The 13,217-nt window shown below is 37.0% G+C and overlaps 1 protein-coding gene across 1 annotated transcript in view; it reads left to right on the forward strand.

The window, feature by feature from the left end:
• Positions 1 to 13,217, forward strand: part of SCLT1 (sodium channel and clathrin linker 1) — a 225,149-nt gene that overhangs the window by 160,769 nt on the left and 51,163 nt on the right. Inside the window, exons 17-18 of the mRNA XM_049885324.1 lie at positions 164 to 356; positions 9,128 to 9,324. Of these exons, the coding sequence (XP_049741281.1) occupies positions 164 to 356; positions 9,128 to 9,324 (390 nt within the window). The remainder of the gene's footprint in view (positions 1 to 163; positions 357 to 9,127; positions 9,325 to 13,217) is intronic.

Genomic DNA, 13,217 nt, shown 5'->3' on the forward strand with positions numbered 1-13,217 from the left:
GTTTAACATACAATTTTGAAAGCATAAAATTTATGTCTAAATTGAAGATAAATGGCTCATAAAAAAGAAAGCAAGGTCTACACTATAAAATGTAGACAGACGTCTTGACATTTATTATAGGTCATTAAGTTTAAGGGTTCTTTTTGTTTTGTTTTTTAATCAGTTCCTCGGAAGAGATATCACGTTGCCAAGAAATGATTCAGAAACTTCAAAATGTTTTGGAGTCTGAGAGAGAGAACTGTGGATTTGTCAGTGAACAAAGGCTGAAACTTCAGCAAGAAAATGAACAGCTACAGAAGGAGACTGAGAATTTAAGAAAGATTGCTCTGGAGGCTCAAAAGAAAGCCAAACTAAAGGTATTTTCAAGACTAGTTGGAGTTAAATGTGTACTTGTGAAAACTGAAGTACAGAGAATATTTAGGGAGACCTGGTGAAACATTTTTTAAGATTTTTTTTTTTTTTTGCCTTCTAATCAGAAAGTGCTAAATCGTAATTCAGAGCGGTAACAAGTCATTTCTGTTTTGTAGAACTTGGCAAGCATACTTGAAAATGATTGCTTTCTCTATCTCCAAAAAAAAAAAACCTTTTTCAACCATGAGATATACTGATATTCCTGCCAAAGCAATTTAAGCAGCACTAGCAAAACTATAGATTAGATAACATCCTCTCTTTTCCTGCTATAATAGCTTCTCAACATTTGAGCTTCTCTAAAACTAACTGTATAGGGAATGCTAGCTACATGTGTATGCTCTGAGGACCCCTCAAAGCTAGTCTGAGAACTGCATGCTAAGACAAAGGGCAAAAGGCTCATCTTAAAAAAGTTTCTTCTTCTTTTTTCTCCCTTTTCTCCCTTCTTTATTCTAATGCTTACGTGCTTTGCCAGCAGGAACATGATAGCCTCTTTAATGGAGTTTCAAGAAGTACAGTACATCAACATCTTGCTTACCTTTCGCCATTCCATAAGATTGTTATAAAATGTGGTACTAACTCTTTATGATAAAGATCTGCACCTTCCAGTTTCATAGTAAGGATATGGAGTGGTAGTATTAATGTTTTATTTATGTCTTTTTGTTGTTGTTGTTACTACGAGGGCTCAGAAGAGGATTTCAACCTCTAATGAAGTCACATTTTAACCTAATTCATGTCAGTGTATATTTACTTAATGCCTCCTGTTGCGAGTATCAAACCCTATAGTTATTTATAATAGTTTGATGTCTGAACAAGAGGGCTTTATATACCACACAAAGAAGTTTTGTACTTTATGCCTCAGGCTGTGGGAAGTAAAAAACCAAAGAACAAAAGAGGAGGACTCTTACTACCAGATATCAAGACTTGCTTTAAAGCTACAATAGTTAAGACAGTGTGAGATCAGCATAAGAATAATCAACTTGATTAATGGAACAAATAGAGGCCGTACAGAAACAAACTCTTCTGTACATTGTTACCTGTTTTACAACAAAGATAAGCACTGCAATTCAATGGGGAAGAATTGTCTTTACAATAAATTGTACTAGATCAGTTGGATCCTTGTTTTAAAAATGAACCTTAACCTCTACCTCATATCATATGTGCAGATTAACTTGAGCTGGCTTATAGACCTAAATGTGAAATTTAAACAAATGATGCCCCCAGGAAAAAATATTCATGGCCCTGCAGAGGGAAAAATCTTAAAATACAAAAAGCACTAATCATAAAGAGAAGATTAATGAATCAGATTTCCTTAAAATTAATATTTTGGGTCATCAAAGGACATCATTAGGAGAGTAAAAAGTGAGAGAAAATACTTGTAATACATGCAACTGAAAAAAAAACCTCATATCCGGAATATAAAGAACTCCTAACAATTAATAAGCAAAAAGCAGACAGCCCATTTCCAAAAATAGGCAGAAGACTTACATAAGCAAATCATAAAAGAACCTGCTGCCACTGAGTCATGATTACATATATATAATCATAAAAGAGCATACATGGAAAGGTATTCAGCTTCATTAATTATCAGGGAAATACAAAAGTACAATGAGATGCCACAACATACCTCCAAGAATGGCTAAAAGTGAAAATACAGTATCAAGTGTTGACATAGAAATAGAGCAGCTGGAATTTTTGTACAGTATTGGTGGGAATGTAAATTGGTACAGCTGTCGTCTGGCAGTATCTTTTAAAGCTAGGCATACATATATATTATGCCAAATAATCCTGATACATACCCAGCAGATATGAGTGCTTCTGTTCGCCAAAACAAGGGTACCAGAATATTCACAGGAACTTTAACCATAACCTCAAAAACTGAAAACAACTCAAATGTCCAGCAACATGAGAATGGATAAATTGTTATATATATTCATATCATGGAATACGTACAGCAATGGAAAAAAATGAACTATGTTTACAAACAATAGTGGATGAATCTCACAAACGTAATGTTAACAGAGATTTTTGAAAAATTAATTTATTTTTTCATTGTATGACAGTAAAGAATAGACATAACTTATGAGGATGGGGTCAGAATAGTGATTATCTTTTGGATGGATGATTACTGCCTGGAAGGACACTTGAGAGAGCTTCTTGGGGCAACTAAATCTGGGTGGTGATTTTTGTACATTGGTATGTATATAAAAATTGAGTTATACCTTTAAGACTTACGTACTTCATTGTAAGAGGGAGAAAGATAATTCTTGACAGGGGAAAATGGGTAGGAATATAGATGAAAGAAGAGTGGCCATGAGTTTGATGATTGTGGAAACCGAGTGATGCACATATATAGGGGTTCGTTGTACTATTCTGTTTTGTGTATGCTTGAAATTCCCTAAGTATTTCCCCATAAAAAAATAAATATACTTTGATGAAAATATGGTATATCCTCATCTTATATTATACACTTGATATTATAAATTTCAGATTTATTAACAACTTTACAGTGGTAATGATGCTATAAAACCTAAGTAGGAAATGTTGGTTAATATTTAGCTGATAGATGGGAAAGGACTTTCTAAGCAAAATAAAATAGAGAAAAAATTTCAGAGGAAAATACTGATAGATTTGAGTATATAAAGGATTTAAATGTTTAATTTGTTAAATGTCTAAAAAGCAAATAACTGGGGAAAATAGCTTTAATGAATATGATAAAGGAATAAGATTATTCATTTGTAAACTCATTGCCATCGAGTCAATTCTGACTCACAGCAACCCTCTAGGACAGAATAAAACTGCCCCATAGAGTTTCCAAGGAGCAGCTGGTGGAACTGCCAACCTCTTGGTTAGCAGCCATAGCACTTAATCACTGTGCCATCAGGGTTTCCATTCATATATAAGGAACTTTAAAAATATAAAAGAACATTTGTAACACAATAGAAAAACATGTATGAGACATGAACAGAGAATTAATAAACTAAGAAAAGTGTATGGCCAATAAACAATCTTTTAAAAGTTGAAACTTATTATTAACTGAGTAATGTACAATGAAATGAGTGGGTATTCTCTACCCTGCAGCTGAAAGTGTAAAATGGTATACATTTACCTTAAAGAGTCTAAAATTCAGTTCTAATAACATAATCAAAATATTTCATTAAAAAGTTTGTTATAAAGGCTGGCATTAATCCAAAAAATACAGAATAATAAATGTTGGAGAGGTTGTGGAGAGACCGGAACACTTATACACTGCTGGTGGGAATGTAAAATGGTACAACCACTTTGGAAATCGATTTGGCACTTCCTTAAAAAGCTAGAAATAGAACTACCATATGATCCAGCAAACCCACTCCTTGGAATATATCCTAGAGAAGTAAGAGCCGTCACACAAACAGATATATGCACACCCATGTTCATTGCAGCACTGTTTACAATAGCGAAAAGATGGAGGCAACCAAGGTGCCCATCAACGGATGAATGGATAAATTATGGTCTATTCACACAATGGAATACCACGCATCGATAAAGAACAATGATCAATCTGTGAAACATTTCATAACATGGAGGAACCTGGAAGGCATTATGCTGAGTGAAATTAGTCAGATGCAAAAGGACAAATAACGTATGAGACCACTATTGTAAGAACTCAAGAAATAGTCTAAACAGAGAAGAAAATATTCTTTGATGGTTACGAGAGGGGGAAGGGAGAGAGAGAGGGAAAGGGGAACTCGCTAATTAGATAGTAGACAAGAACTAATTTAGGTGAAGGGATGGACAACATACAATACAGGAGAAGTCAGCACAACTGGACTAAACCAAAAGCAGTTTCCTGAATAAACTGAATGCCTCAAAGGCCAGAGTAGCAGGGGTGGGGGTTTGGGGACCATGGTTTCAGGGGACATCTAGGTCAACTGGCATAATAAAAACTATTAAGAAAAATTCCGCATCCCATTTTGGAGAGTGGTGTCTGGGGTCTTAAACGCTAGCAAGCAGCCATCTAAGATGCATCAATTGGTCTCAACCCACCTGGAGCAAAGGAGAATGTAAAACATCAAAGACACAAGGTAAGTATGAGCCCAAGAGTGACAATGGGCCACATAAATCAAAGACTACATCAGCCTGAGACCAGAGGAACTAGTTGGTGCCCAGCTACAACCGATGACTGCCATGACAGGGAACACACAGAGAATCCCTGAAGGAGCAGAAGAGCAGTGGGATGCAGACCCCAAATTCTAGTAAAGGGACCAGACTTAATGGTCTGACTGAGACCAGAGGGATCCCGGAGGTCATGGTCCCCAGACCTTCTGTTAGCCCAAGACAGGAACCATTCTCGAAGCCAATTCTCCATACGAGGATTAGACTGGACTACAAGACAGAAAATGATACTGGTGAGGAATGGGCTTCTTGGATCAAGTAGACACTTGAGACTATCTGGAGAGCTCCTGCCTAGAGGGGAGATATGAAGGCCAAGGGGGACAGAAGCTGGCTGAATGGACACGGAAACACAGGGTGGAGGGAAGGAATGTGCTGTCTCATTAGGGGGAGAGCAACTAGGAGTATATCAAAAAAAAAAAAAACCAAACCCACTGCCGGCGAGTCCATTCCAACTCATAGCGACCCCATAGGACAGAGAAGAACTGCCCAGTGGGCTTTGTATGAGAGACTGACTTGATGTGTAAACTTTCCCTTAAAAAAAAAAAAAAAAAAATTTGTTGTAGCAGTGTTCGATAACAAATTAGAAACAACCTAAATATCTAGAAATGAAAGAATGATTAAATTATGGTACGTCTCTAAAATGCTATATTAAGCCATAATTTAAAAAAATGTTTTTAATAATTTATAATGTATTGATATTGCTGTTTTAGGTAAAAACGAATCAGAAAAACACACACACAAATTGTAACCTTCTGTAGAGTCTGTGGGTTTGCAAACAGTTAAATGCCCAACTACTAGTTGAAATATCAGTAGCTAGAACCCACAGTAGCTAGAAACCCTGGTGGTGTAGTGGTTAAGTGCTACAGCTGCTAACCAAAAGGTCAGCAGTTCAAATCCTCCAGGCACTCTTTAGAAACTCTATGGGACAGTTCTACTCTGCCCTATAGGGTCGCTATGAGTTGGAATGGACTCGATGGCAGTGGGTTTGGGGTTTTTTGGTTTAGAACCCACCTAGAGGTACCTCAGGAGACAGTCCTGGTGATCTGCTTCCAAAAGGTTTTCACAGCCTTGAAAACCCTATCGAGCACAATTCTCTGCACACGTGGAGTCGCTATTGGTCAGAATTGACTCGATGGCAACTAACAACAATAAAGTAAAAATATATATATGTGTGTGTGTCTATATATATATATATAAATATACACACACATACATGCTGGAATCTTGTATATGGTATAATCTTAATTTAAAAATTCATAAATAAACAATTATGTAGAATTTAAAAGTGGTTATCTCTGAGTGTTAAGTTTACAAGGACTTTTATTTATATTTGTAATTTTTTGTATTTTCCCTAATTTTACAATATACATGTGTTTTTGCCTTTTATAGTCGAGGGGAAAAAAAAATCAATGAATTCCTCTACCTGATACTGCATTTGATCCATCTTAAGAGTTCAAAAGAATAGCAACTAATGTTTCAGAGAATGAAAGGATAGCAGAAAGCTTGTCTAGTCCACATGTTCCATCAAAATACTCCCTTTTTGCCAAAGCTGCATCTAGCTTAAGTAAATAAGGAGCCCTCTTAACCAGCTAACCCCCCTCAAAAAAACCCAATGCCCTCGAGCTAGCTAGCGGTAATTCTGTTTTATGGAGGGAAGAGGTTGTCAGATAAACTGCTGTTTTGTAGCTGATACTTTCTTTGTAACTCTTTGCTTCTTTTCTCTCCCTTGAAAAAGAGTGTGATCTTAAAAATCAAGACAGACCAAAAGGTTATTTTGCTGAGAACCTTAGCCACCCATTATACCACTTTTTCAAGCCACCACATTCCTTTTATCCCTAGTGTTCTCCTTTGCTAACCTCCTCCTTCCATTCTGCCAAGGCTCTCCATATCTTTGGAGATATGGTCTAAACACCCCTCCTAAGTATCTAAAATTAGGAAATGGAGTAATTTTCTGCAGTCCTACTAACTTATACTGAATAGTTCTATGCAGAGGAAGGACCAATGGGAGAAAGACGGGAGACCATAAATCCATTTTTCTGCCCAGCATTCCGAATGTCACCATTAGTGGTACGTTTGTAATAGGAGAGTGCCGGTTGCTATAGCCCTTAGCCTTCCAACAACCACAGACCCTTAGAGTTCAACAATCAGAATTGCATCAGCTAAAGGAGATGGGGTTTGCTCAAAGACTGGATTTGGGCACCCCCCAAATAAATCATTCATCCGGTCTGCAAATTTTTGAGCACCTCAATAGTTTTGAGTACCTCAGTAGTTCCAGGCGCTATATGAGGTACTAAGGATGCACTGGTGAATAAAACAGATATGGTCATCACCCTTGAAAACTTATAATTTGCAGCGAAGCCCTGGTGGTGCAGTAGTTAAGCGTTTCGGTGCTAACCAAAAAGTTGGTGGTTTGAATCCACCATCCATTCCTTGGAAACCCTATGAGGCAGTTCTACTCTGTCCTATAGGGGCCGCTATCAGTCAGAATCAACTCAACGGCAACAGTTTTTTGGGAGCAAACTTTAAACATAGTTGTTGCTGTGTGCCATCAAGTCGATTCTAACTTATAATGATCCTATAGAACAGAGTAGAACTGCCCCATGGGGTTTCCTAGGCTGTAATCTTTACAGGAGCAGATCACCAGGTCTTTTCTCCCCCAGAACCAATGGTGGGTTCAAACCACCTACCTTTTGGTTAGCAGCTGTGTGCTTAACCATTGTGCCACTGAGGCTTCCCTAAAAATATAATTATAAACCAATGAATGCTCTTTAGGAAAAGTGTAGGGCATTATGAGAACTTAGAGAGACCTGACTTTGTTTAGATGAATAGTAAGAGAAGATTTCCCTGTAGAAGCAATAATTGAGTTGAGTTCTAAAATATGAACAGAAATAATTAAAATAAGCAAGAGAGGAAATAATATTCCAGGAAAAGGGAACAACATGTGAAAAGGACCTAAGAATGGGAGGGCAATGTGGCTGACACAAAAAAAAAAAAATGAAAGGGAAGAGTAACACAATATAAGCTTAGAAAAGTAGTCATGGCCAGATTGTCATGAAAGTCATTAGAGCAAGGCTAGTCAAACTACAGATTTTTCAAAGTGGTGATGGAGCGTTAACTAGGAAGGCAAAGTTTGAACTTTAGATGTATAGATCAGTTTTTCAAATGTGTATGAGAGACAGACAGACAGACAGATGTTGACAGAGACTGGGATTTTTGTTTTCACCCAAGATGTCAGAACCAGACTTTTCCAGAGGAAGTAGAGATTGACACAGGGAAGGAAGAGGAGCTGATCCAAATCTAAATTTGCAGAATCCAATTATTCCAAAATTATTAAAATAGCATTAGGAGTGAAGGAACCTCAGGAGGCTTGCACAGCAGTGGGCTACACAAAATTAATAAACCCAATGTGGTTTCTCCAGAGTCTGAACTCACAAAGTCTCTCATTTCTACCTGTAAACTATTTGAGAAAGCAAATTGAAGAGTTTGAGGAAGGATGTTGCGTTTAGTAGTGGTGGCGAAGGCAGGATGTTTGTAGTCATACTTCATGAGCCATGGGTTTTATTTTTGTTAGGTTTTGTTTGGTCTTTCTGAATTGTTAAAGTTAAATCCCTTATTAAGTTTTTATTGAGCTAGAAAGCCAATTTAATGAATTGTAGTTAAACAGCTATGGCTGTTTATAAAGCACATTACTTTAAAACATGATGAGATAGATACTCTTTGTAATACTTCTTCAATGTGGCAAAGCAAAGAAGGCCTGAAAGTACACAACAGAAGTCAGATGGTCTTGTAGCCTATCTCACCATGATTTTTCATCTGAACTACATGATTTGAGTAAAGGTTTTCTCAGTTGTTCCCAAGATGGCACATAGGTAGTTCCATTCTAAATAAAAAGGAGAGAAGGTAATTCATTGCATACATTGGATGCCTTAGGTCGCTAAAGCTTAATTCTCTCCCTGAAGCCCAGTTGAAAGTCTGCTAAAGTATCCACAGAGCACTTACTTGTGTGTTCATTTTTCAGAAATATACTGAAAACATTTTCATAAGAGATTCTGAAAATCAGTATTTGATTTTTTTTTTTTCTCCCTGAAAAAAGTATACACATTCATCAATAGTGTGCTAGGAGTAGTAAAGAAATTCTTGTATATAGTTTTCTTTGTCTTTACAAGCCTTTCGAAAGACCATCTGCAATTTAGTGTATAAACCACAAGTAGCTTGAGTAACTTAGTGAGGACATGGACATTTTCCATGGATTCTGACAACAAAAGAGTAAAGAATACAGTTGTATGTTTGATTGTAAACTTTTTTCCTACTGGCATTTGAAGATGTCAGGGGAAAAATGTTGGAAAAAATTGTGATCCATCATAATTCTGGTTTTACTAAATTTGCATTTTTATATAGAATAAATCTTCCTTTGTAATGAAGACAAAGTAAATTTCTTACGTAGATTTTTCATCGAAACATTTCTATGCCTCAGACAACACAATGAGTGATTGCTTTTGTATATATCATTGATCAGTATCTTTCCTAGAACTAAAGAAAATACTGTATTCATTTTATTTCTTAGATCAGTAAAATGGAACATGAGTTTTCCATAAAGGAACATGGATTTGAAGTTCAGTTGAGAGAGATGGAAGATAGTAATCGAAATTCCACGGTTGAATTGAGGCATCTCTTAGTGACTCAGCAGAAGGCAACCAATAGGTGGAAAGAAGAAGCAAAGAAACTTACTGAAAGTGCAGAAACGAGGATCAGTAACCTAAAGTAAGTCTGCTATTGTTCGACTCATTTTACAGAAGAAATTATTTAACTTGGAATTTGATGTCCTTGCTATAATCCTTTTATAAAAGTATGTAATTCTGGACCTTATATTTTTTATTAAGCACATATATATTAACTGCTGTGAAAGATGTTGGAGTCCCTGGTTGGTGCAAACAGTTAACACACTCGGCTGCCAACCAAAGGTGGGCGGTTTGAGTTTACCCAGAGGAGCCTCCGAAGAAAGATCTGATAGTCTGCTCCCAAAAATCCGGCCACTGAAAACCCCGTGGGGCACAGTCCTCTTCCGGCACATATGGGGCCACTATGGGTCAGAGTCAGCTTCACGGCAACTGGTTTTTATGAAGGGTAGTAAACATTCTAAACCAAAATTAATAGTCTATTTTTATAAGTTTTATGCATATATCATAAGATAAAATAATTTTTGTTGGATGTGGCAGCTTAAAATCTTATTACTATTTACATATAGATTTAATATATGTAATGTTCTATCATTGTAGCACAGTCTATTTGGCCCACAAAGCTTAAAATATTTACTCTCTGATCCTTTAAGAAAAAGTATGCCAACTCATGGCTGGTAGACTTGTGTGAGATAGGAAGCTATATGGAGAGCTTTGAGCAAAGTGATATAATGAGATTCAAATGTTCAAGGATGACTTTGCTATATAACGAATAGATTGTAGAATGGCAAGGGTAGAAAAAGGGAGAAAAGAGACCAGTACAATACTAGTCCAAGTATAAGATGATTATGGCTGAAATAGTGTTTGGAGAGTTGGGAATAATCAAAAAATGTTTGCTTTGGGCCATGTTAAGTATGAGCTAATTAAAAGGTATTTAAGTGGGAATATCAACTAATAAGTAGAGTATGTAAGTATGGAGTTCAGGGGTGAGATTCAAAGAGTAAGCTATGTTTGGCAGTCATTAACATACACATGATTTGGAAAACCACAGTGAGAGTGTGTAGAAAAATAGTATAGACAGAGAAATGGAGCTGTTTGAGGGCTGAGTTCCAAAATTTAAAGTTTGGGTGAAAGACAGTAAGAAAACATGTCTAGAGATTCAGGAAACAAGACAATCATTTAAAAAAAAAAATTTTTTTTTTCCAAAAAGGGAAGAATAAGCAATAATAATAGGTAATATTTATTGAATATTTAATGTATGCATAGTTGATACAACTATTATTCAAATTTATGTACCAACCACTAATGTCAAACAAAGATGAAGAATTTGAAGATTTTTGCCAGTTCTGCAGTCTGAAATTGATCAAATATGCAATCAAGGTGCATCGATAATTACTGGTGATTAGAATGTGAAAGTTGAAAGCAAAGATGGATCAGTCTTTGGAAAATATGGCCTTGGTGATAGAAACGACACAGAGATTGCATGATAGAAGTTTGTAAGACCAACGATTTATTCGTTGCAAATACGTTTTTTCAACATAAACAGACTTATACACGTGGACCTCGCTGGATGGAGTACACAGGAATCAGATCGACTGCATCTTGGAAAGAGATGATGGAGAAGCTCAATATCATCAGTCAGAACAAGGCCAGGGGCCAACTGTGGAACAGATCGTTAATTGCTCATATGCAAGTTTAAGTTGAAGCTGAAGAAAATTACAACCAGTCCACAAAAGTCAAAGTACAACCTTGAGTATATCCCACCTGAATTTAGAGACCATCTGAAGAATAGATTTGATGCATTGAATACTAATGACTGAAGACCAGACAGGTTGTGGGATGATGTCAAGGACATCATAAATGAAGAAAGCAAGAGGTCATTAAAAAGACAGGAAAGAAAGAAAAGACCAAATGAATTTCAGAAGAGACCCTGAAACTTGCTTTTAAATGTAGAACAGCTAAAGCAAAAGGAAGAAATAAAGAAGTAAAAGAGCTGAACAGAAGATTTCAAAGGTGGCTCGAGAAGATAAAGTATCATAATGAGATGTGCAAAGACCTGGAGTTAGAAAACCAGAAGGGAAGAACACACTCATCATTTCTTAAGGTGAAAGAACTGAAGAAAAAATTCAAGCCTCAAGTTGCAGTATTGGAGGATTCTGTGGGCATCAAAAGAAGATGGAAGGAATACATAGAGTCACTATCAAAAAGAACTGGTTGATTTTCAACCATTTCAGGAGGTAGCATATAATCAAGAACTGATGGTACTGAAGGAAGAAGTCCAAGCTGCACTGAAGGCACTGGTGAAAAACAAGGCTCCAGGAATTGACGGAATACCAGTTGAAATATTTCAGCAAATTGATGCAATGCTGGAAGCGCTAAGTTGTTTATGCCAAGAAATGTAGAAGACAGCTACCTAGCCAACTGACTGGAAGAGATCCATATTCGTGCTCATTTCAAAGAAAGGTGATCAAAACAAATGTAAAAATTATTGAACAGTATCATTAATATCACATGCAAGTAAAATTATGCTGAAGATAATTCAAAAATGGTTGCAGTAGTACATCCACAGGAAACTGCCAGAAATTCAAGCCAGATTCAGAATAGGATGTCAAACAAGGGATATCACTGCTGATGTCAGGTGGATCTTGGCTGAAAGCAGAGAATACCAGAAAGATGGTTACCCGTGCTTTATTGACTATGCAAAGGCATTTGACTATGTGAATCATAACAAATTATGGATAACATTGTGAAGAATGGGAATTCCAGAACACCTAATTACTCGTTAACAACCTGGAATATGCAGGTGATACAGCCTTGCTTGCTGAAAGTGAAAAAGATTTGAAGCATTTACTGATGAAGATCAAATACTATAGCCTTTGTTATAGATTATACCTTAACACAAACAAAAATCTACTCACAACTGGACAAATAAGCAACATCATGATAAATGGAGAAAATATTGAAGCTGTCAAGGATTTCATTTTACTTCAATCCACAATCAATGCCCATGGAAGCAGCAGTCAGGAAATCAAACGATGTATTGCGTAGGGCAAATCTGCAAAAGACCTCTTTATTAAAGTGTTAAAAAGCAAAGATGTCGCTTTGAGGACTAAGTTGTGCTTGACCGAAGCACGGTATTTTCAGTTGCCTCATATGCATGCAAAAGCTAGAAATGAGTAAGGAAGACCAAAGAAGAATTGATGCATATGAATTTTGGTGTTGGCGAGGAATGCTGAGTATACCGTGGACTACCAGGAGAATGAACAAATCTGTCTTGGAAGTATAGCCAGAATGCTCCTTAGAAGTGAGGATGGCGAGACTTCGTCTCATGTACTTTGGACATGTTATGAGGAGGAACCAGTCCCTGGAGAAGGACATCATGCTTGGTAAAGTAGAGGGTCAGAGAAAAAGAGGAAGTGGCTGCAACAGTGGGCTCAAACATAGCAACAATTGTGAGAATGGCACAGGACCAAGTAGTGTTTCGCTCCGTTACACATGGGGTTGCTATGATTCGCAACTGACTCCATGGCACATAACAACAACAACAATGTGTGAATTGTTCTAAGCAACTTGCATGAGTCAGAATCAACTCCACAGTAGTGGGTTTGGTTTTTAGGAGCGCTGGTGATGCAGTGGTTAAGGACTCGGCTGCTAACAGACAGGTCGGTGGTTCGAACCCACCAGCACTCCATGGGAGAAAGATGTAGCAGTTTGCTTCCATAAAGATTTCTGCCTTGGAAACCCTATAGGGCAGTTCTACTCTGTCCTGTAGGGTCGCTATGAATCGGAATCAATTGAACAGCAGTGGACGAGTTTAATTAATTTTCACAACAGCACTCAGAGTGGATAGTATTATTATTTACATTTTACAGATAGATAAACTGAGGCCGAGAGCCTAAGGAATTTGTTCAAGATCACATAGCTAGTGAAGCGACAGATCCTGGTTTCGAATTCAGGCAGTTTGGGTAAAGCGAATAT

The sequence above is a fragment of the Elephas maximus genome, chromosome 5 (genome assembly GCF_024166365.1).
Source record: "Elephas maximus indicus isolate mEleMax1 chromosome 5, mEleMax1 primary haplotype, whole genome shotgun sequence".
Taxonomy (NCBI): Eukaryota; Metazoa; Chordata; class Mammalia; order Proboscidea; family Elephantidae; genus Elephas; species Elephas maximus.